The sequence below is a fragment of the Cydia splendana genome, chromosome 5, assembly GCF_910591565.1.
Source record: "Cydia splendana chromosome 5, ilCydSple1.2, whole genome shotgun sequence".
NCBI lineage: Eukaryota > Metazoa > Arthropoda > Insecta > Lepidoptera > Tortricidae > Cydia > Cydia splendana.
The window spans coordinates 312717-337866 of record NC_085964.1 but is presented as its reverse complement, the minus strand read 5'-3'; the positions used below and the strand labels follow the sequence as shown (position 1 = coordinate 337866).

Here is a 25150-nt window from a genome sequence, read left to right as displayed (position 1 = left end):
CGAGGCTCGGAAGTAGCTACTTGCAGGCTGAGGATTGAATCCGAAGCCAGCAAGTAGCCTTCCAGCCGAGTCATATATAGTGCTTTTCTCAAAAATGGTGCAAGAAATATAAATATAATAGGAATATTTTACAGAAGCAACGTTCTTACGTACATATTTTCACAGAAAAAAGTAGAAACAATTGAAAAAGTTTGCTTTGCCGCCTTTCAATTTTTTTTATTTTAAAAAAATAGAAGTGTATTTTTCTGCCGAAAATACGCCAAGCTATTTGAGGCAGCTAAATAGCCGCGGTACCAACATTATAATAATTATTATAATCATCTGTTTGGCTGTTTAATGGGCCTGTGCCTTCATTTGATATGGCCATTTAAACTTTTAAAAAGTTTGGAACTCGACAAATAATGGAATTTGTATGCAACATTGCAGTCCCAAAATCGAGACTGCAATGTTTTTAACTTTTTAATTTTTGACTGACCATAAACTCCGGACTTCGCGACCAATTTTTTATACGGCAAAGTCGACTTTGCCGTCCATTTTTGAGAAAAAGTACGTTAACCCGTGGAGCGCCCTAAACAGACACGTGTGCTGGTAACTAGTATAGGAGTTCCATACTACGGTAATTCTGGGGCGCTCCAGGGGTTAATATTAATTATAAAACTACTAATAATTAAAACACCTGTCGCCACAGGATCCTCTTAATAGAACTGTGGCCCTTACAGAAAAGAAATGCTGTCAGAAAAGTGGGTTAGGTTAGGTTAGAACCGCGACCCTTACAGAAATAAAATAGGATTAAAAAAAATTTATGTATTTCGTGTCCTTTTTCTAGTAGCATTTCGTAAGTAAGTAAAATTTTAAACACATTTTACTTAAAAATATCATGCAAATATTTAACAACTCATTATCCTTGACGAAAATAACGATATATCAAACGAATATATATGAAAAGTAATTATAAAAAATGTAATGCATCCCTACTTTTAGGTTAATCTGGTGATCAGATAAAATACCAGCCAAATAAAAATACTACAGTCTCTCTGTTGGGATATAAATCCTAATTCATGCAATATTTTGGGAAATGTTAGTTATGCCTAGCGATATATTTGACTAAATAATACTTGGTAAAATGAAGCTCAACCAAAGGTTGTTTTTGAAATGATAATTTGGGTAAAATAGTTTGAATAGAATAGAATGGGCTTCCAAATACCGGACTTCTTTCAATACCGGTATTAATACCGAAACTGTCTTCATCAATACCGGGATCCCGGTATTGACTATAAATGGCTTAAAGAAATTGAGTTTTTTTTTAAGGCGCTCTTATACTCGAGTTTTACGTTTTCAAGGGGGTGAAGCAGACGCGTGGTAGAACGGGCAGGCGGGCGCCCCGCGCGGCGCACCGCACCATTCCCGCGCAGCACGTCTACGTCCTTATTCTGACGACATCGGTATTCTGAATTGTCAGTTCCGGGATTTTTTCCGGCAATTAATATTGAATAAGATTTATTAGCAAATTCGAATTTTGATGAGTACTTAATGAAATTAAAAATGGTAGTAGGTAAGACGATGAGGTGAGTGTAAATAATTATTAATTATATACAATATAAGTGTATACCGCGACAAACTGAGAATCTAATCAAATGATACCAAATTATTATGAGACAAAAAATAGTACTTACTAATAGACATTAAAAATGTAATAGAGCTAGACCAAGAAAAATCTGCAACGATTTTGATTGCACACGCAGTGCAAGTGTTATTTTAAACGTCAATCTTCTATGAAATTATGAATAACACTTGCACTGCCTATGCTATCAAAATCGTTGCAGACTTGGTCTAACTCTAGCAGTCAATTTCGGGCAAGTAGGTAGTGAAAATAAGGAAGAATACTAGCAAAGCTAAGATAATTTGTGGGACTATTGAGTTATGCATAGCTCCAATAAGTACATAAAATTAGCTGTCTTCACAAGAAAGAATTATAACAATTTATAACTCTAACTGTAATACTTACTATTTTTCTAATTTTGAATTGACGAGTAAAAGTCAAGCATTTAAAGATTGTAATGACAAAAAACACTTCTACTTCGACATTCGAGTTAGTTAATAGCTCAAGAAAATAAAAAAAATCTGCGGAAATAATTCGTATAATTTTGAAAATTGGCACAGTTATACCTTGTGGTGTCCAGATAACCATACTTAATGTCCTCGAGCTTAGCGGGTGTGGTGTAGGGGGGAGGGGGGGTGAAGGTCCCTTTTTTTAGTTTTTCGTAAATAACTCGTAAATGGTGGCCAATATAAAAAAATCTTGTTAAACGTTAATAATCTACACAAAATTTTGTACAAAAAAGATTCAGTACACTTTTAGCAGGGATCAAAATTTAAAAAGATAATAAAGAGAGAAAGTTAATTATATTAAATTCTAAGGTTCCTTGTTTTTAGTTTTTCGTTAATAATTTGAAAAGTATGACTCATAGCAAAAAAAAATTTTATACATAAATAATAAACATAAAATTTCCTACAAGAAACATGTAGGACACTTTTCCCCTTCGGCCGCGTACGATACCGGAGATTCGTAACCAATTGCGACAGAAGAAAGAATCTACTTTTTACGATACTAGTTACAACTCAAGGCTTTTTTTTACTCAAACGAAACCACGTAATTCTTTCGTAACTGGTTTCGAGCGACAATTTTTATGTTTTTTCCGAAACTAGTTAGTATTAGTTGTCTGTCGTAAGAAAAGTACAGTCAGCGATAAAAGCTTATACCAAAAATGAAATTTTTGCCAAAAACTTATTTTTAAAAAGAAACAAATCTGCGTTTACATTTTTGCAATGACGAAGTGTAACTAATGTCAAATTTCTATGAAATTGTGACGTTTATAAATAATAATGTAATGACACGTCTTCACTTTGTTTTATTCACGTTCGTGTAAAGTTAGGTTATAGCGTTTATTACATTTAATAATATTTACGTGAGTGAATCGTTTAAAAATTATTTTATTTTAGTATAGGCGCACTCTATTGAGGCAAATGGCGAATTTTAATTTGACTTCACTGAGTGGTCATGATTCTAGGTAAACTACTCTAACATTTTTATTAACCACCCTATAATAGAGCTAGTTATAATCACATCTAATTAATAATCACTTCCAAAGGGCGACCGAAGGCAACGCCTTTTACTAAATACTTGAATAATAAAATCATAATTAATACTGCAAATGAAGGAAATATATTAATGAGTTTCCTTTTGAGTGTATATCTCATATTCTCGACATATCGCTTGTTCTAGAACCTTGTGAAATGCTAAGTTGTTCTAGTTAGTTTTAGTCCGAGAGACGGTTGAAAATTTTTGTTATATTCTTAATAAATGCATGCACGATATTATAATCATAACAACTATATTTTTCAAGTCCAGTGTCAATCGAATAACATCAACGGTTGCTAGGGTAATATGCATACGAGGTCGTTAAGCGGGAGGTTGGGCTATGACACGCCTCCGCCGTGATTCCGTGGAATCCCTGGAGCCGGGAGCAGCTGGTCCAGGTGTCGGATCCAGACACGTCCGTCGTCAATTACAATTTCGTAATGTAGGTTCCCGAGCCGGCGTCTCACTATACCGAACTGCCACTTCTTATCAGATACAGAGTAGCTTCGCGCCTGGACTCTACTGCCTAAGGCGAATTGCTTTATTGTAGTCGGAGTCGGAGCTGGTCGGAGAGGGGAGCTTGGAGGCGCACGGATCTTCGCCGTCAGTCTTGTTCTTACTTCTCTCCCGAACATGCGCATGTAGGGAGTATCTCCAGAGCCGCCTGGCGTACCTCGAAGTATCCTCTTAACTTTTAGGATCTTCTGTGTTATCACGCCACTCTCCCCCTCTAATTTGTGCAGTGTTTTTTTGATTGTTTGTACAAACCGTTCCGCTTGACCGTTGGTCGCTGGGTGGTACGGGGCAATGGTCTTATGTACAATGCCATTATTGCTCAAGAAGTTCTGAAATTCTTGTGATGTGAACTGTCTACCATTGTCAGAGACCAAGGTGTAGGGTAATCCGAAAGTATCAAATAATTGGTCTAGTTTTTGAATGCAAAATGAGCTCGTGGTTGTTTTCGTTGGAATGATTTCGACCCATTTAGAGAATGCATCTACTACAATTAGCAGCTGATAACCAGATATAGGGCCCGCGAAGTCTATGTGTATTCTTTGCCATGGGCCTGCAGGGTCTTCCCAGTGATGAATCGGTGCTTTTGGTGGAGCGTTCTGTTCTAGACGACATGTTCGACACGAGTTGACTTTGTCGTCAATATCTTTATCAATATTTTTCCAATATACGAAGCTTCGTGCAAGGAGTTTCATTTTCAAAATTCCAATGTGACCGGTATGTAGTTCCTCTAATATCTGTTGCCGCAATCTATGCGGAATCATTACTCGTGTACCTTTTAGAATGCAATCATTTTGTAATGTCAGTTCGTTATCTTTATATCCAGATTCTCTGAGTGACGCACCTGACTGAAGTATTTGTAGTAAGTTTTGTAATTCAGGGTCTTCTTTGGTTTCTCTGGCGATTGTTTCCGGTGAAATATTTATTGCGTGTATGTGCTTCAATTGGAATACGCAGTGTTGGTCAATCTTGTTGTCATTTATTTTCTCTATCGGGAAGCGAGAGAGGTAGTCTGCATTTGCATTTTTCGTTGAAGTTCTATATTCAATGTTGTAGTCGAATCCGGAGAGGAAGTGCGCATAATGGAATAGTCTCATCGTGCTTAAGGTAGGTAATGTCTGGTGCGGGTGAAAAATAGATGTAAGCGGCTTGTGATCGGTGATAAGGGTGAATTTCCGGCCATAACAGTAGTGAAAGAATTTCTTTAATCCCCAGAAGATGGCTGTCGCTTCCTTGTCAATTTGACTATATTTCTTTTCACTGGTTGTAAGGGATCTAGATGCGAATGCTATGGGACGTTCTGAACCGTCAGGTAATCTGTGACTCAGAACGGCACCAAGGCCCAAGGGTGAGGCATCTGTAGCCAGAATGAGAGCTTTATTTTGATCGAAGTGTATTAATATCCGCTCACTCAGTATTTCTTCCTTAATAGTATTAAAACTTTCTTCACATTTTGTAGTCCAAAGATATTTCGCACCTTTCTTCAATAATTCGTTCAGAGGGTTAGTAATGGATGATAGATTCGGTATAAATTTATTGTAGTAGTTTGCCATGCCTAAAAAGGTTCTTAATTCGTTTACGTTAGTTGGGCGTTGTGCATTTGCAATTGCCTTGACCTTGTCCTGGTTCTTATGTAATCCGTGTTTGTCTATAGTATGCCCTAAGTAATTGATGCTACGTTTGAAGAAGTCACATTTTTCTTTATTGACTCGAAGGTTACTCTCTTTGAGTTTTTGTAAAACTTGTCTAAGTCTGGTGAGGAGCTGTTCTTCAGTCGAGCCTTGAATTATTATATCGTCGAAAAAGCACTTGACGCCTTCAATGCCCATTAACAGCTGGTCCATAAATTTCTGCCAAAGACTAGGGGCTACTTTTACTCCAAACATGAGCCTGTTTACCTTGAAGGTGCCTTTGTGTGTGCTTAGGGTCTGTAGTAGGGCACTTTCTTCATCCATGACCATGTTTAAGTATGCTTGTGTGATATCCAAGGTGCAGAAAAGTTGTCCTCCGTTCATTTCGGCAAGGATGTCTTCAATTATGGGGATTGGGTATTGTTCATCTTTTATTACTTTATTTAAGGTGATTTTGTAATCTGCGCAAAGTCTAATGTTGCCATTGGGCTTCACTATCGGTACGACTGGTGTACCCCATTCGGAGTGATCGATTTTTGTAATGATTCCTTGTTTCTCTAGTCTATCAATTTCTTCATCTACTTTTGCACGTAACGCATACGGTATTCTGCGTGGTTTGATAAATATTGGTTTCGCATCTTCTCTCAGTGTCAGATGACCTCGGACGTTTGGAATTTCGCCCAGGTTTGAATTGAAGACGGTAGAGTCATATTCTTTAAGTAATTTCTCTAGTTTCGGTTCCTTCGAACATGTTTCAACGCTTCTCATGTCAGCAAAATCTACTTTGAATTCTTTCATCCAGCTCCTACCCAAAATCGGTTCAACATCCATGTCAATTATGTACAGTTTTCCATAGAATGTTTGATGTTTGTAAGCGCATTTGACGTAAGCTACGCCGATCGGTTTGAAGGATTGTTTCGTATAGGTTCTAAATGTCGTAGTAGTATTTAATATCTTGTTATTAATTCTTAATTTTTTGTAGTCTTTGAGTGAAATTGCGGACAGTGCAGCTCCAGTGTCATATTCCATGTCAACCTTCTTGCCTTCAATGTCAACAGTAATGATGAATTTGTCTGAATATTCACTTTTAATTAGGTGGATGTCTCCCACGCTTTCGGTGCTGACACTGCTTGTCGAGTGGTTCAGGAGGTTCGTTTGATTGCGTTCATGTCGCTGCAAACAAACTCGAGCTATGTGCCCTTCCTTTTGACACTTACGGCATGTACTTTTTATAGCGCCGCACTCATTTGCTTTGTGATCGTCTCTTCCGCAACGGTAGCATTTACCTTTAAGATCTCTAATCGTAATAGCCTTGTTTCGCGGTAGGTGTAGTGGTTGGTTGTGCGCTTGCGAAATTTTGTTGATGTTGTCGGTTGACATTTTTTGAATGGACGTCGACATGGTTAAGTTTTCGCTTTTTCCAGTTTCCATTAATGCCGCAGTATGTATTAATTTGGAGAATGTCATGGTTTCGTTTTCTTGCAATATTTTTGTACGGATGTCTCCATCCTTCAGGCCGCGTATCAATTGTAGTGATAGGAACGAATCAATTGTAGGCTTTTTGCAGTGTAAGCACTTGAACTCGCAGTTGAGTGACAGCTTCTTCAATTCTGAAGCGTAAATGGGGACTGACTCATCGGCTTGTTGTAGACGCGTAATGAAGGTATGTTGGGATGCCCAGATGCTTGGTTTCGGGTCGATGAACTTGTCTAATATATCTGCGATTTCTTCAAATGTTTTATCAAGAGGGTCATCTGGAGAGCATAGGTCGTGGACTCTTTCATGTAAATCCGGGGGTAGTGTTGATAGTAACATGTATACTTTAGTTTTTGGGTTAGTTATATTATTCAGCAGCAAATATACAGTAAGTCTTTTTATAAAGTTCTTGAACGTTTCTTTTTCATGAAAAGGCGTAAAATTGAGCCTCGGTGTTTGTTGTGGTCGTAAGTCTGTACTCGTACCTTCCAAGCTCCGCGTATGTTGTGAAACGGAGACGTACGTTGAAGATGCATCGGTAATTGGTGTAGGGCGTAAGCCGTGCAGTTTCAATTTCAGTTGTAAAATGTTTTCTTCGGTTGTATGTCGTTGCTCTATCTCCGATTCTAAATTTTCTGATTGCGATTCTATGTCACTTTGAATTGTATCGAATTTCTTCTCGTAATTTTCTAAGCTTGTCAGTCTCTGACTTACTTCGAAATCTGTAGTAGGTTGATTTTGTAGTAATTGTTGTTGTAGTTTCGTTAGTTGGCCGCGTATCGAAGCCCGTAGACGGATAAGGCGTTCGAGTTCTTCCGCCATCGTCGCCAATTTGTTATATTATATTCTTAATAAATGCATGCACGATATTATAATCATAACAACTATATTTTTCAAGTCCAGTGTCAATCGAATAACATCAACGGTTGCTAGGGTAATATGCATACGAGGTCGTTAAGCGGGAGGTTGGGCTATGACAATTTTGATAGGTTGTTTGATATTTGTTCAAAATAAGAGCATTCCACCAGTGTTACCTGCATCCATTTGACATCGATAAAGAAATAAACAAGACATTGACAGTATAACCGGCCAACAATCTAGAGAGGGTTTAATGCTATCAATATTTAAAGAGGTTCTGATATAATTTTGAAAGTTTATTTTAGTTCCGTATTAAGAATGTAAAGTACGCTTACGTAATTCATTATTTCAATAGAAATTCCTACTTCGATACTAGTAACGTGTAAGGAAAAAAACTTATTGCTTAGTAACTAGTATCGTAAAAAGTAGATTCTTTCTTCTGTCGCAATTGGTTACGAATCTCCGGTATCGTACGCGGCCGAAGGGCACTTTTCGCTAGGATCAATATTAAAAAAACCGGGCAAGTGCGAGTCGGACTCGCGCACGAAGAGTTCAGTACCATAATGCAAAAAAAAACGGAAAAAAATGCAAAAAGGAAACGGTCACCCATCCAAGTACTGACCACGCCCGACGTTGCTTAACTTTGGTCAAAAATCACGTTTGCTGTATGGGAGCCCCACTTAAATCTTTATTTTATTCTGTTTTTAGTATTTGTTGTTATAGCGGCAACAGAAATACATCATCTGTGAAAATTTCAACTATCTAGCTATCACGGTTCGTGAGATACAGCCTGGTGACAGACGGACGGACGGACGGACGGACGGACAGCGAAGTCTTAGTAATAGGGTCCCGTTTTACCCTTTGGGTACGGAACCCTAAAAAGACAAAGCAGCGGGTAAGTTGTTATTTATGTATAAGATTTTTTTGCAATGAGTCATACTTTTTAAATTATTAACGAAAAAATACAAACAAGGAACCTTAGAATTTATTATAATTAACTTTCCTTCTTTATTATCTTTTTAAATATTTATCCCTGCGAAAAGTGTACTGAATCTTTTTTGTACAAAATTTTGTGTAGATTATTAACGTATTACAACATTTTTTGATATTGGCCACCGTTTACGAGTTATTTACGAAAAACTAAAAAAAGGGACCTTAGAAGTGATTATAATTGAATTTCCCGCGTTAATATCTCTTTGAATATTGATCCTAGCAAAAAATTGTACTAAATCTTTCTTGTAGGCAATTTTATGCAGATTACTTATGTAATAGAATAATTTTATGTTTTGCTATGCGCCACCGTTTAAGAGTTATTTACGAAAAACTAAAAAAAGGGTCCTTTAATATCAAATATCTCACTTCCGGTCAAGAATTCGATCAAGCAACCGGCAAATTCGGATTCAGCGGGGTCTAATTAGGTTAAAAAACCCGGTTGCCAAAAAGTAATACGATTTGCCAGGCGAAATCGATATTATGAAAAATATGACCAGTCTAAAATATTTGAATCCTGTATATCTATGTTTAAAAATTATTCAATTTGATTAATTTTATAGCCTTTTAAAATATGTTTACACAATTTATCAATCGTGACTGAATTCCGGATTGGTTAGATGGGTGTGTGCCTTTGCTGCCCAACTTGTTATAAAATGACAATATGACGGACGAATGTCTGAAATGTCACCGTATTTAAGAATTATTTTGCTTTTCTTCGTAAGCATGTTGAAAAACATTGTGTGTATAACATATTTGCATATTTATACTGTGATTACCCATTTTATGAAACGTCCGCTAAACTAGCGTAGGTCCGACGCCGACAGTGGTCACGGGCGTACTGGCGTGAGGAATGGGCGCAAGGTATTGCCGCGTAGGGTGTAATTTAGTAAGCAAAATGTTGAATTCATCAAATGATGAATGAAAACATTAACGTTTCGATAAAAGGACAAGCAATAATGAAGATTTACTTAAAAGCTATCGACTGAAGTAAGTTTCATATACATTTTCGTCGTAGTACTTCTAACATAAGGAAATAAAGACAGTGTTAGGCATGTTTTCAACTTAAGATTCTATCGAGAAAATTATGAGCCGTCGTGTTTCTGACAAGCAATAACGTAGTTCAAGGACTGAAGTTATACATACTAGAAAATAATGCATGAAATCCTTGTAAAAGTCTGTAAATATGGTGACAAAAAAGCGCATTTTACTACACACCGCGCCTTAAAGGCTCACTTTTACACCAAATATGTATGTCCTTAGCTTAGGATATTAAACAATAATCGCCATCTGCAATAATTATGTGAACCCTCCAGGTTGACAATCATTTTATCCGCCTTGACTTCACAAGTCACATTTTTAGTGCAACCTAATAATCAGCCAATAAATATTCTTTGGCACCAAAAATTCGTATCCCATTACAATAATTTTTTTTCTACTTTTTGATAAAATTTTAAGAACTAATTATATTAAGGGGCTACCCGACATTTTTGACAAGTTTTGAATCGATACTCCTATTTTTTCTAAAAAAAAAACACTTTTTTCGTTTCTAGTTTGCATTGAAGAATCTTACAATTACATGTACGAAATCTAAATATTTGGGTTCGTCTTTGACGTCTCGAGAAACGTGTCCAGGGTTTTCATTTTAAACTAATTAACACAAAAGTTATGGCCAGAAAACCAGTTTTTAGCCTAAAATTGTTCATCTTTGATGCCAAATATCTCGAAGGCAATGAACTTTGAAGTAAATATAGGATACTAAACTGCAAAACGTAATTCAAGACCAAAAAAGTAAGACAATGTTGCCACTGCAATAATTTGTTTGTAAAATAGTAAATTCCTTTTGATAAATAATCACGCTAAGATAATTTATTTATTAGTAATTTTACTCCTGCGATTTAAAAAAGTACTTTTATATACTTATTTTTGCATAAATACAAGACGCGCTAGTAAAAAGTAGCAACATTTTCTTACTTTTTTTGGCTTTGAATTACGTTTTGCAGTAAGTATATATTGCTTCAAGCTGTTGTTGTTAATATAATAAGCTACAAAAAACATTAGAAAACTAAGGGATTCAGATCGAAGGTCATTCGCGTGGGGTAGCGCCTTAATATATCCTGAACATCAGAATTCATCACCAAATATTTATCTTACGCATATGCACAGATCTTGTTTCAATTAAATGATCTTCCTTAATTAAATTGGCAAGTTATCTTCTTGATACAGCCGAATTTGACCATTTTAATAGATCTTAAACGTTATAATAGGCACATTTTCCTTGTTTTTGAAAATACCGGGATCCCGGTATTTCATTAAAAAATACCGGTATTGAAAAATCTGTTAAAAACGGACGGGATCCCGGTATTGGAAGCCCTAAATAGAATAGAAAAACATTTATTTATGACAAACAAACACAGACGACAAAAACATGTTGACAAATATACAATGTATAACATTTAGTGCAAAATGCCATAAAAGGGTCACAACTCAGCATGTAGCTGGCAAAGCCAGCGCTGTTCTTCCGTTGTGACCCAGGCGTACGCCGTTCAACGACGAGGCGGTTATGCTATAATTTACTAAACTAATTAAAAACTAGAACTATACCTAACATGAATCTTTGGAATGTAATACTTACTTTGGGAAACGTTTTTGGCCCATTCATTAGTAAACCATCTCGTTTAGATGTGACGTCATCTCACCTGTAGCTTAGTGACGAAGCTGAGCGAGTGTTGCGGCAGGTCTACTGTAAAATGTGCCTTCCTTCCGGTGACGCCCGAACTCTGCACGTGCTCCATCTTGTACTGGGCCTGCAGCGACGGCAGCAGAGCCGCCGTGATGCTGAGACTCTGAACATGGAAAGACGGGTGTTCAGTTTATATAGTATACAAGTATTTTTAAGAAGGTATACAGAAAATAAAGTAAACGAATTATGTGTTATCATGGCACGCACGAGAAAAACAAAAAGCTAAATTAGCGGTTCCGCGGGCCGTAGACCTCGCCCGGCTCTTCCATTTTGAGAAAAAAGGGACCATTATTTCTTTCATGTACTAATTATTTAATTTACTCATAAAATTTCACAAGAGTCGTTACGAGACATGCGACCCGCAGAGGAGAACAGAGGGGGCGGGCTCGCACGCCTCCGCCCCGCGCGACGGAGGTACTCGCACCGAACAGCGTGTCGCGGGCCGACTGTAACGCGACAGAGTAATGTATTATAGAATACCTGCAGGCCGACTTTGAACTGCACCCGGGGCGCGGGCAGCAGCGGCGCGGGGCGGGGACGCGGCGCGGCGGCGGGCTGCGGGCCCGGGCTGCGCGGCCCCGCCCCGTCGTCGTCCGCGTCGGCGCCGCGCGACAGGCGCGACGCCGTGCGCGTGACGCCCAGCTCCTGCAGCGTGGACGACAGCTGGCGGCTGGAGCGCGTCATGACGCCGTGCAGCGCCACGGGGTGCTGCGGCAGGTCCACGCGCACGCCGCCCACCGTGCCGAGCGCGGCCGCGCCCGAGCCGCCCCGCCCGGCCTCCCACGAGTACAGCGCCTGAGATTTGCCGACCGATACTCGCACCACCGTCCTGTTGATGCAAAAATAGTACATTATTGTCGAGGCTCGGAAGTAGCTACTTGCAGGCTGAGGATTCGTTTTAAACGGACGACCTTGGGAGTCCGTTTAATTGAATCCGAAGCCAGCAAGTAGCCTTCCAGCCGAGTCATATATAGTGCTTTTCTCAAAAATGGTGCAAGAAATATAAATATAATATAAAAAATTTACCTTCCAATAAAATTGGTATTATGTTTCCTTCCACGTCGGATATCTTCATTGAGAGAGCAACGCGATCGTTGACCGATAGATGCCGCTAGCGTCTATGTAGTCGCTCCGCCCCAAGCCGTGACGTAGTTCCGCTTCCTCCCTGCCAACCATTGCTCGCTTCCCGCTGCTCGCCGCCGCCATGTCATTGTTGAGGAGAAGTACCGTCGGTATAAAAGTAGCCTAGTAGCCTGCCAGGAAGGCATTACTCAGATATCCGACGTGGAAGGAAACATAATACCAATTTTATTGGAAGGTAAAATTTTTATATTATGTGTTCCGTTCCACGTCGGATATCTTCATTGAGACCTGTTTATTATCTCCTGGTGGCGAGTCAGCCTGCGCGTAAGCGTTAGGGCTACACCTACTGTCATAGAACTCAGAGAAAGAATAAATATATACGCCATATTGCAACCCATTAAATCACAGTGACTCGTTATAATGATGCATTACAGGAAATTGAGAATTTAAATTGTAATCCCAGGTTCGAATCTGACGTTAAACTGGTTTGAGAGATTTCTCATTCGAAATCGCATCCGAACCGCAGAATCTAGGTGAGTCATGATCCCAATTAACTGAAGCCAAAATATCGCTAAGGGGTCATCCATTAATTACGTCACACGTTTAGGGGGAGGGAGGGGGTCAAGAAAATGTGACATATTGTGACATGGGGGAGGGGGGAGACACAAACTTTGTGACGTCACTTTAACTTCATCAGTAACAGAATTTTTTTTTAATTATTTTATTCGCTGTACATTTAAATAACAAGTTTTTAAAACGATAATCGTTTTTATTATTTTAATTTTCTTTCCTAAGCAGTTTTGGGTTATAAAATTACTAATATTTATATCGTCAAAAATATTTTGATAAAATATTAATAATACTTAGGTACTTACTTAATTCGATTTGGCGATTTCGTAGAAAAAATGTGACGTCACACTAGGGGGGAGGGGTTTGCCAAATGTGACCAAATGTGACAAGGGGGGGGAGGGGTCAAAAAACCTAGAAATTCGTGTGACGTAATTAATGGATGACCCCTAAGTGGATAGTTTTCCAGCCAATTTAGTTATTAAGTACATCGTGGATCGAAAGCAATCGTAGGCGAGGCCGGCTTAGATGAGACTGTGGCTGAAAGAAATAAGCGCAGTGTCCCCTAACATTTGTGTAATTCTCGCAAGTTGACGTACCCAGACTACCTACTTACTGGGTCTATACATTATTCCGGAGCTTCTAAGAGTCAAGTCGGTAACACACGTTATCTGGTTTAGAGCCGAATTTCGGACACAAAATAATAGCGTGAAAGTTAACTATGCAATTGTCCGGGCTACAGTGTAGTAGACTAAGGTCATTGACCCTGCGGTCTGATGCTAACAGCAAATGTGCGGCAGCTCTTCTATCGTACTTCTTCTAACGTACCTAACGTTGTAGGGCTATTCAAATTAGGGCAAGTAGATTTCTCGCGTCCCAAGCTGGTGGTTTGGGAGGCGCTGGTCTCGCGTTGGAAGAAGGCATAGTGTCCGATAGTGGTTCACATACAGCACTTGTTACAGGCTTATGAACAAGTATCGTTCTGAAAGCTAACATGGACAATAGAAATAGATGTCTGAGACAGCTCGCTACTTCACTAGATATTAGAGGTACCTGGCAGTCGATCTTATTTTTTGATGCACCATGAAGACCATTTCTACATTGTGGGCGTACAGGCGGCCTAGACAGGGGGACGATCTAGGGAGTGCTCCCGTTACTGGCTATTCTATACAAACACAGTACCGGAACCGGGAATACCCGGTTCTTCCATATTAGTGAGACAGTGACAGTTGCGTCTCGTTCGCTACGTAGCGTTAGCCCTTGGCATGTTGCATGCATGCGCCAGTCACGCCAGTAGGTACATCACAGCGGACGTCACTCCTGATCCCGCCAGCTCGGTGTTGGAGCGTCCTATCTGACAGGAGCTACGCCTCATTCTTAAGGTCGTTGACTCGTAAGGGAGGGCGGTCTGACGCTGTGTTCACTAGGACCGCCAGTAAATTGCAAGCTTACCACAGCTGCGTGAAGGCTCTCCTTATCACGCCGTCACAGTAAACAGACTAGGCTGGGAGGTGGAGACATCCATACCAAGTCGTATCACCGGCAGCTGCCAGACGCGACGTGGTAGCAGTTCAAAGAGTCTGTTGAGAAATACCGTGACACAGTGCGAAGGCCCTCGAAAGCGGAGACTGGCCAACAAGGCGCCTATCAGGCGAAGATAGTCTCGGCGGCTTCTGGGCGCAGCTGCCACTCGGGCGCGCAGTGACTTCTTGATAAACCGTCACCCTCGGGGGTTGTACCGACCTGGTAAGTAGCAAGGAACCAGCGCGACCTGTAGACGATCTGCTGGCATCAGCAGTTTTTGCGACAGCCGTGGTAACGGAGGGGATGTAGTGTCGCCGTCGTTTTACGTATACTGTAGTGGTGCGGTTGTATGTTTACACTTCTGTCGTCAGCGCTGCAGATGTGGCCCTTTAACGGTTACTCTTCACTGAAAGGGCCTTACCTCGTACATTGTCTACCAATATTGAAGATTGTAACGGACTGCAGGCATAAGATGAGGAAGGAAGTGGCGCGAGGCTTTCGGCAGCTTCGTGTTGCTGGGGACTGCGAAGGTGTCACCTTCCTCCATGAACTAAAGTTTGCGAGTTTGAGACTGAACAGGAGGAATTGAGTCTCCTTTCTGCGAGAAACTCGGCAGCAAGGCAGGCCTGTATGTCGCGAAAAAGAAAACTTTCAATCGGGGTGTCTAATTCGCTTTATCCGAAGAAACACCCTATATCGAGCTAGTATAGGGGTATGGTAGCATGCTTTTAAGGAAATCGAACTAATGAAATCAAGTCTAAAATCGATTTTGGCGCTTGCGTAACAAAACTGTTTCGATAAAGTCGAAGACAGACAGGTGGAAACTGCTGGAGTCCTCCTGGCCCCTTTCTCTTAGCACCGGAAACTCAAGCTTGTTCAGACGCAGCGGGTTTATTTGTCCCATTTTGTTTATTATGGGCTTGGCACACGAGTTCGTCTTTGTAAGACGGAACTTAAGCTGGAGAGCGCGGGCAAGCAGAGATAATTATGTAAAGTCTGCAGACCTTTTCGATGCTTTTCACCTCGATTTTGAGCGGTCGCACAGGGCCTTGTCGCTAGCTGTTCTCCGGTTGTATCACTCCATGGCCTCGAGAAGTCGTAGGAACCTCGAAACGGCACGGCCCCTCGTCGATCAGCACCTTTATGAAGCGCGGGAACGCGACGTATTTTCCTCTGAGTATCGACATATCTTACCGCTCTCAACTCCGGGCAGTAGAGCCACGCTAAGACGAGGCTCCTTACGGCCTTGTCTGCCGTCGCCGGAGGATTCCTTAACCGAAACCAAGAGCTTAGCGGTCAGTTCGTGCTGTGGCACCATAGCTATAGGCGCCTGCGTACCTCAATAGGACCATGTGGACAGGACAAAACTGATACTGCGGCACCCAGCGCAGCTTGGTGGGCAGCATCGGCGGCAGGTAAGTTCGCGGTGGTATTCGTGCGAACAGAACATGGGCGCCATTGCAAGGGACGACATCGTCGTGGTTGCAGCATCGGTGGACAGCATCGGCGTGATTGTCGGTGCCATCATGGCAACCGCCGCCGCTCAGGAGGCGCCGGTGCGTGAAGCTAGAGGCGCCATCGTGGCGACCGGCTCGGGAGGCACCGGTGCGTGAGGCCGGGCGCCTATCATGGCGGCCGCCACTGGTTCGGGAGGCGCTGGTGCGTGAGGCGAGGACATATCGTGGCGGCCCGCTCTAGAGGCGCTGTCACTTGAGGCGGGCGGCTCCATCATGGCGGCCGCCGCCGCCGGCTCGGGAGGCGCCGGTGCGTGAGGCGAGAGGCGCCATCGTGGCGGCCAGCTCGGGAGGCACCGGTGCGTGAGGCGGCCACCGCCTGGCTCGGGAGGCACTGGTATGAGGCGAGAGGCGCCATCGTGGCGGCCAGCTCGAGAGGCGCCAGTGCGCGAGGCGGTGGTGCCATCGTGGCGGGCGGCATCAACGTGACGGGCGGCGTCGTTGTGGCGGCCGCCGCAGCCGGCTCGGGAGGCGTTGGTGCGTGATGCGAGAGGCGCCATCGTGGCGGCCAGCTCGGGGGGCACTGGTGCGTCGTGAGGCGGGCGGTGTCATCGTGGCGGGCGGCGTCGTCGTGGCGGGCGGCGCCATCGTGGCGGCCACCGTCGCCAGGCTCAGGTGCGTGAGGCGAGAGGCGCCGTCGTGGCGGCCAGCTCGACAGGCGCCGGTACGCGTGACGGACGTTACCCGCACGGGAGGCGCCGATGGCTGGCTCGTAGTTGCACGCATCATCACGGCGACACTGCTGCCGTCGGCGGCGCCATCGTGGTGGCCGCCACTGGCGCGTAGGTCACCAGCGACGTCATGACGGACGGCAACCGACCCGGCGATCGTCGTTGTACTCGTAGCGTTTCCACTGCTTCCACGTAAGTTACCTTCCTTCCACCCGAGCAGTCGGGACGCAGAAGCGGTCCGCCTTCACCTTGGCGCCAGGACGGGATCGAGAGGTCCGCGATCCACCCGCGCCGCGACCGCAGCAACAGGAGCGGGCGTGTGACGTCTCTCGGAGTCCCGCGGACTGGAAGCGTCCGCACCGCGACTGCAGCAACAGGAGCGGGCGCGGACTGAGGAGCGGGTGCGGACTCTCGCGGACTGGAAGCGTCCGCAACAGGAGTGGGCGTCCCGCGGACCCCGCACCGCGACACCTCGGGCTCCGGCCCGCAGCGTCGCGGCGTCTCGGAGTCACCGGAGACAGCAGAAGAAAGTCGACGGCGCCGGCGCGCGGGGGCCGACCTCCCCTGAGCCCCTGTCGCGTCGCAACTAACGACACGAGGTACTCCCAGGTTAATACGACCTGCCTGAGAACCGTCCTTTAGTGTCGAAGTAACTTCTGAACGCCAATAAAACTAGAATGTCATTAAACTGGCTCACCGGATGGTCGTGACAATCCAAACCTCCTTATCGGCGAAGCGCGGCACCCGACAGCGGCGCGCGCAGGCTGCCCGCCTCCGCCCCCGCCGCCCGGGCGCCGCCCCCGCCGCCGCCGGCACGATGACCGCACGCTCCCTCTCCGACGCGGAGCGACTTGCGTTACCACTTGTTAACGAAAACCACTGACGCACTTCCTACTTCGATCTCGAAAATGCGAGTTAACGGTAACGATTTTAGCAGCATGGAATGTGAAAATTAATTTAGCAAGAAAAAAGTGGGTAGAATCGAAAAGCACCGTTCGATGACTTCGATCGCGAGACCGCGAAAAGACTAATAGTAGCGATCTCTGCTATATCTCACTATTTAATCGACCGAGCTTTGGATCGGAAATGTTAAAGCACCATGCTGCAAAAAATATACGCAAAAATATTTGCGGACCATCGGTCAGACGGTCGACGAAACAATGACATGGCGGCGGCGAGCAGCGGGAAGCGAGCAATGGTTGGCAGGGAGGAAGCGGAACTACGTCACGGCGTGGGGCGGAGCGACTACATAGACCTAGCGTCTATGTAGTCGCTCCGCCGGCATCTATCGGTCAACGATCGCGTTGCTCTCTCAATGAAGATATCCGACGTGGAACGGAACACATAATAGGAATATTTTACAAAAGCAACGATCTTACGTATATATTTTCACAGAAAAAAGTAGAAACAATTGAAAAAATTAGCTTTGCCGCCTTTTTATTTTTTTAATAAAAAAATAGAAGTGTATTTTTCTGCCGAAAATACGTCAACCTATTTGAGACAGCTAAATAGTCGCGGTACTAATCATCTGTTTGGCTGTTTAATGGGCCTGTGCCTTCATTTGATATGGCCATTTCAACTTTTAAAAAGTTTGGAACTCGACAAATAATGGAATTTGTATGCAACATTGCAGTCCCAAAATCAAGACTGCAATGTTTTTAACTTTTTAATTTTTGACTGACCATAAACTACGCGCTTCGCGACGTATTTTTTAAACGGCAAAGTCGACTTTGCCGTCCATTTTTGAGAAAAATAACTTAAAACGCCCCCGTTTGCTAGCCGATAGCCCGAAGGCAGTTTTTCAGTCGGCGGTCGAAGACGACAAAGAGCACATTTTCTGGAGCGGCTCGCCCCGTCGGTCGTTCACGACCCGAACATTTAAGAACATGAGACGCCTGTGATGGTCGAGGGCCACTCGCAGTCTCGCACTCACTGATGATTGGGAGCCCCGCCCTCCAGCAGCACGATCATGCTGCGGCCCACCACGCCCGTGAGCGACCACTGGCGCGCGCGGGACGCTTGCAGCGAGGCGTGCAGCGACGTGATCTCCGCTTCTAGCTTCAAGCCGGACAGGGAGGCCAGGAGTCGGGTTCGATGGATCCTGAAAGTCGAATGAAGTCCGATTACGAATACGGAAGTACATAGTCAAAATTTATAAACGCAGTAAAAGTAATTTTGATACTTAACCAAAACAATTTTTTCATGTAGTTACCTAGCGACTCCCATGACGACGATGCCCATCCCCGCACCGCTGGATGAAGAGTTGCTGGTGTTCTGTTCCCGGGAGCTGGGTCGAGCGGGACGGCTCGTTCGGTACTGTTCTGGCAGCTCCGTCGTCACTGAAAACCTGAGACAGAGAAACTGATTCGAGATATTCATACAAAATCTATTCATCAACTCGGCCAATCATGTCCCAAATCGTCATCAGTTCAGGTAAATTTGGCCGACTCTAACAGAGTACATTCCAGCTAGCTTTACATAATTTTTGGTAGCCCATGAGGGAACAGCGTAAACAAAGACATAACTCAATAACTATCACGTACCTGTGTGTAATAGTGTGCGCATCCGGCATGTCCGCGTACAGACTGAGCAGCGAGTACACGGTGCGCCAGCAGCGCGGCGCCAGCGAGCCGTCGTCGGGCAGCGGGGGGAGGGCGGGGAGGGCGGGCAGCGGGGGGAGGGGGGTGAGGCCGGGGAGGGGGGGCGGACGCCGCGGCCGCACCTCGATGTCCGGCTCCCGAGCGGCGTACGGCGTGTGCGCGCCCTCATTCAGCGAGCTGTAGCCTGCCGAACGAAACGAACGACTCAGCACCGGCAGTGATAGATGAAGCTAACACTATACTCTTGAGGGCCCAGTGCCATTATTTTCTAACACAGAGAACTCGAGCTACGGTTTGAGAGACGAATCCACCCTGTGCGATTACTTCTAGCTAGGGCTTGCAAATATTCGAAACTTTCAGGTATTCTAATATTCGACTTTTTCTGACGACATATTCGAATATTCGAATAATTATTCGAATATTATAAAAAATAAGAAAAAGAACGAGAAATCGGTTTATTATCGTTTTATTCAAAAGCTTATTTCACTTATTGCTAAAACTAATGATATTTTGCAGAAATCCACTTAATTGACTAGATTTTATCATCCTACTATGAGATGCCCACATTTATAAAAACAAGTAAAACGCCAAAATAAGACGTATTCAATATTTCTAGATAAAACTTTAATTATAAATGCGCCGTTGAGTGAAATAATATAACTTTAATCATCTAAACCAAACCTAGGTATGTAAGATATTTTTTTAGTAGGTAATTATTTTCTGATTTAAATTAACTTGTAGTCACTCAGAGGCCTTAATTAATGGTTGGCTTAATTATATAATATTGGAATATTTAAGGGAAAAAGTTAGCTGACTACTATTCGTCAGCTAAAGGTGCATAGTTAGATTACCTAGTTGGGCAGGTTTGGTATGATCAAATTTGAGAATTGCGATAAGTGCGGGCAAGGTTTAGTCTTAATAAACAGAATGACCCTTTAACTTAAAACTTATGCACCGTAAAAATAACATACTTTTTGATTTCGTTTTCTTTCAAATTGAGTTAGGTTTCACTGTATTCACGAAGTCTATCGAGAGGAATACAGTAAAAATATTATTTCCTTCGTATTTGGGTACCTACTCCTTCACCATTCCATTACTCATTCACTGTAAATACCCGGAAAACACACAGAAACTGTAACTGCAGCGGATTAAATAGATTTTTTATAGTAATAAAAAATATTCGAATATTCGAAACCTGAGCGGCCGAATATTCGAATATCAAAACAGGCCGAATATTCGACAAATTCGAATATTCGAATTGCAAGCCCTACTTCTAGCCCATTAATGCTAACGAAACTAAACAAAAATGCTAGAAACGCCACACCACCACTACGAAGTGACCACAAAAAGTAAGCTGGAAAGCTGAAACCTTGGCCGTGATCCTCTTATAAAAAAAATAAACCCTGGTCACACACCCTGCTCTATGTGGTGCCCTGTGTGTGTGTGTACAGTAATAGGCCCTAGCTCAGACTCTGCTTTGATATCATAGCGTGTACTGTGTAACGTATTATAATAATATATTCAGTTTATACACGCGAGTTCCTCTATAATTGGCTCTGTAATGCTATTTAAAAAGTTAAACAAAACTTTCATAGCTGTTGGAATTGCTTGTATAAATAAATAAATAACATCATAAGTATCATAACATAACACTTCACAGTTCTGAAATAGTGCCGCACACCGCGAACGCAATGCTTTTTAGCGCTTATTAACAAAAACATGTCAACATCCTCTTTCCTTGAAGGAGCATAGAAAGAAATGAAAAACTTACCCAATTTTCCTTTAACGCTCTTCCCCGTGGACCTCAGCTTCTGCGCGAAGCTCTGCGGCCTGGTCTTCCCTCCAGGCAGCTTCTGCTGGCTGAGCGCCGGCGGCACGGCCTCGGGGTTGGGCGTGGGGGTGCGCAGCTCCCACTTGGGGTCGAGGGTGGCGTACTGACTCTCCTTGTCGAGGGAGGACACGCTCACGAGGTTCTCGCGGAAGTCTGAAACTGACGTGTCTGTGGTAGGCGTAAAGTCTGTTCTTTAGTAGATGATTGATAAAACAGATTTCTTATAATAAATGTGCAAAAAATTTATGTAGCGTTCAGCGAATAGAATGGAAAATCCCAAGAACTTGCCGTCAAAACACAGAAAACAGGACTCTTGGCGACAACACAGAAGTGTGTGCGGGTGACAAGTTTGTATAAATAGTACACCAAACAACCTCGGGCTCACGCGATTAGGATAGAAGCATACCAGAGTCAGCAGCATGTTTGCTCTGCCGGTGCGAGATCTTGGTCTGCGTGCGCAGCTCGGTCTGCGTGTCCTTCACGTTCTGGTACATGTTGCTGATCTGGTGTAGCAGGCGTAGCAGCGGCATGTTCACCTGGATCACAAAGTGAAGGTTTTAAACATAAAAGTCAGCATCGACGTAAAAGAGCCGCTAATATTGGACTATTAACCCAAAAATACTATTTAATTATTTAACATTTTGCTGGACACTCACGCCTATGGACATATTCATTGGTAGCCCAGCCTCTGCCCAGTCCTACTGCATTACAGCTTTTACGAGGTACAACTGCCGGAAACTTTTTTCAGGCCTAACTAATATTAGCTTCTTAGACGGAATTTTATCTTTTTTACAGCTGCTTCTATTTCTCAAATTTTGGCAACCTCTGTGCTATGGGATACAGGCAATACAGGCATGAATGTGAAAATTTATGTAAATTTTGAATAATGTCAGGTGAATTTTTCGAGTTCGGGTGCTAATCCGTTAAACAATAGTTATTTGTACAACAAGATATCAAAGTTTGATATTTCTTCGAGTGCTTATTTTGAGTCCCGTGCAAGCGAAAGATCCTATAATAGATTCACGAGCGTAGCGAGTGAATCTAATTTAGAATCTTGAGCGTAGTAAGAGATTCAAAAGCGCACGAGATGTAAATAACTTTGATCTCGTGTAGTACACAAAATTTTTCACCCTAAGCAGTGAGAACATACCTAGAGGGACAGAGATAATAGAACCCAAGTATATCGAACTTGTATTAGACCCCGCATGTTGAAATGACATTTGACTATAAAGGTCACTTGAATGTCATTTTGTCTCACTCAGTGAGCAAAATGCGATTTTGCTCACTGAGTGAGACAAAATGACTGTGAGCAAAATCGCATTTTGCTCACTGAGTGAGACAAAATGACTCAGTGAGCAAAATCGCATTTTGCTCACTGTTTTTAAGAAGCAAAGTACCCTTGTTCGAGCTGCTGAGGTGAAAAAGCCTTTGTTTCTTTTAAGAGCGGTCTACAGCCACGTGCCAAAGCAACCATGTCGTTTAAAAAGCAACTATCGTGATAGTATTAAGGTTCAAATTCATATGACAGCTTGTTCAGAGAACAATTAGGGTGGTCTTGTTTTTAGAGATAGCAAAAACGTGTTATCTCCGAATGAGCTGATTCAAGAATTTGAACCATATAATTAGAATGGTAAATTTGCTTTTTAAATGGGTTTGTTCCCGTTACTTACGTCGGGGCTATTAGCAGTAAGCACTGTAACAACTGCATAAAGGAAACAATATCTTTTGTTTAACAGATTAGGGTGCGAGCCCGAAAAATTCACCTGAGATTATTCAAACTATACCTGCTGTGATATAAATCGAACGCTGATGTTGAAGTTGAGCATAGTGCTGATATGTTTCTTAAGCTGTCCCCTTGATATATAGAGCACATTCTGACGCTGTATGAGGTCGTCCACCGCCATGTCGGCGACTTTCTTCAGGTCCACGTCGATGGAGACTTTCTCGCAGAGGAAAGCTGGCGTTTCAGAGGGGATGTCGATGTGCGAAGGCTGACCTGTAGAATTAAAAGAAAAGTGTACTATCTCAGCAACATCCATGTGTCAATGTAAAGTTGTTAATTCCGATTGAGGCTAAAAGTTGCCATATAAGACACCGCGCGGGAGCGAACGCGAAGGGATGCAGTAAAGAAGCCGTGCACCGTCCCTATAAAACTGACCTTTCCCCTTGGGCGGGTGCCGGCGCGGCTTCAGCTCGCTGACGACGATGTCGATGCGGAACACGTCGATGATGCCGCCCAGGGACAGCTTGGACCCAAGGGATTCCAGCGCTGGCGAGGCACTCGAGCCTTCTGCGCCGGACTTGTTCTTTGATTCGCCTGAAATCAGAACACAGTATGAGAAAATGCTAATTTCATCGATATAGGTTGGGTTGGATGTCATGCTTCTAGATCCTTCTTTAACCTTGTGCCACCTGCCGCGGACACACGCCCAGCGCGCCCAGCAGCGGCTGGAACACCAGGTGCGCGTCCAGCAGCATCAGAGAGCCCTGGAGCGGGTAGAGGCTGCAGGCCGGGAGGGAGCCGCCATGTACCTTGTGCCACCTGCTGCGGACACACGCCCAGCGCGCCCAGCAGCGGCTGGAACACCAGGTGCGCGTCCAGCAGCATCAGAGAGCCCTGGAGCGGGTAGAGGCTGCAGGCCGGGAGGGAGCCGCCATGTACCTTGTGCCACCTGCTGCGGACACACGCCCAGCGCGCCCAGCAGCGGCTGGAACACCAGGTGCGCGTCCAGCAGCATCAGAGAGCCCTGGAGCGGGTAGAGGCTGCAGGCCGGGAGGGAGCCGCCATGTACCTTGTGCCACCTGGTGCGGACACACGCCCAGCGCGCCCAGCAGCGGCTGGAACACCAGGTGCGCGTCCAGCAGCATCAGAGAGCCCTGGAGCGGGTAGAGGCTGCAGGCCGGGAGGGAGCCGCCATGTACCTTGTGCCACCTGCTGCGGACACACGCCCAGCGCGCCCAGCAGCGGTTGGAACACCAGGTGCGCGTCCAGCAGCATCAGAGAGCCCTGGAGCGGGTAGAGGCTGCAGGCCGGGAGGGAGCCGCCATGTACCTTGTGCCACCTGCTGCGGACACACGCCCAGCGCGCCCAGCAGCGGCTGGAACACCAGGTGCGCGTCCAGCAGCATCAGAGAGCCCTGGAGCGGGTAGAGGCTGCAGGCCGGGAGGGAGCCGCCATGTACCTTGTGCCACCTGCTGCGGACACACGCCCAGCGCGCCCAGCAGCGGCTGGAACACCAGGTGCGCGTCCAGCAGCATCAGAGAGCCCTGGAGCGGGTAGAGGCTGCAGGCCGGGAGGGAGCCGCCATGTACCTTGTGCCACCTGCTGCGGACACACGCCCAGCGCGCCCAGCAGCGGCTGGAACACCAGGTGCGCGTCCAGCAGCATCAGAGAGCCCTGGAGCGGGTAGAGGCTGCAGGCCGGGAGGGAGCCGCCATGTACCTTGTGCCACCTGCTGCGGACACACGCCCAGCGCGCCCAGCAGCGGCTGGAACACCAGGTGCGCGTCCAGCAGCATCAGAGAGCCCTGGAGCGGGTAGAGGCTGCAGGCCGGGAGGGAGCCGCCATGTACCTTGTGCCACCTGCTGCGGACACACGCCCAGCGCGCCCAGCAGCGGCTGGAACACCAGGTGCGCGTCCAGCAGCATCAGAGAGCCCTGGAGCGGGTAGAGGCTGCAGGCCGGGAGGGAGCCGCCATGTACCTTGTGCCACCTGCTGCGGACACACGCCCAGCGCGCCCAACAGCGGCTGGAACACCAGGTGCGCGTCCAGCAGCATCAGAGAGCCCTGGAGCGGGTAGAGGCTGCAGGCCGGGAGGGAGCCGCCATGTACCTTGTGCCACCTGCTGCGGACACACGCCCAGCGCGCCCAGCAGCGGCTGGAACACCAGGTGCGCGTCCAGCAGCATCAGAGAGCCCTGGAGCGGGTAGAGGCTGCAGGCCGGGAGGGAGCCGCCATGTACCTTGTGCCACCTGCTGCGGACACACGCCCAGCGCGCCCAGCAGCGGCT

General features: G+C 44.9%; 1 protein-coding gene across 1 annotated transcript in view; it reads right to left on the bottom strand.

Annotated features, from left to right (window-relative positions):
• Positions 1 to 25150, bottom strand: part of LOC134790463 (bridge-like lipid transfer protein family member 1) — a 125065-nt gene that overhangs the window by 58161 nt on the left and 41754 nt on the right. The window contains exons 16-24 of the mRNA XM_063761272.1: positions 23299 to 23457; positions 22925 to 23136; positions 21547 to 21676; positions 21081 to 21308; positions 19253 to 19493; positions 18922 to 19056; positions 18643 to 18810; positions 11831 to 12179; positions 11307 to 11453 (exon numbers count right to left, since the gene is read on the bottom strand). Of these exons, the coding sequence (XP_063617342.1) occupies positions 11307 to 11453; positions 11831 to 12179; positions 18643 to 18810; positions 18922 to 19056; positions 19253 to 19493; positions 21081 to 21308; positions 21547 to 21676; positions 22925 to 23136; positions 23299 to 23457 (1769 nt within the window). The remainder of the gene's footprint in view (positions 1 to 11306; positions 11454 to 11830; positions 12180 to 18642; positions 18811 to 18921; positions 19057 to 19252; positions 19494 to 21080; positions 21309 to 21546; positions 21677 to 22924; positions 23137 to 23298; positions 23458 to 25150) is intronic.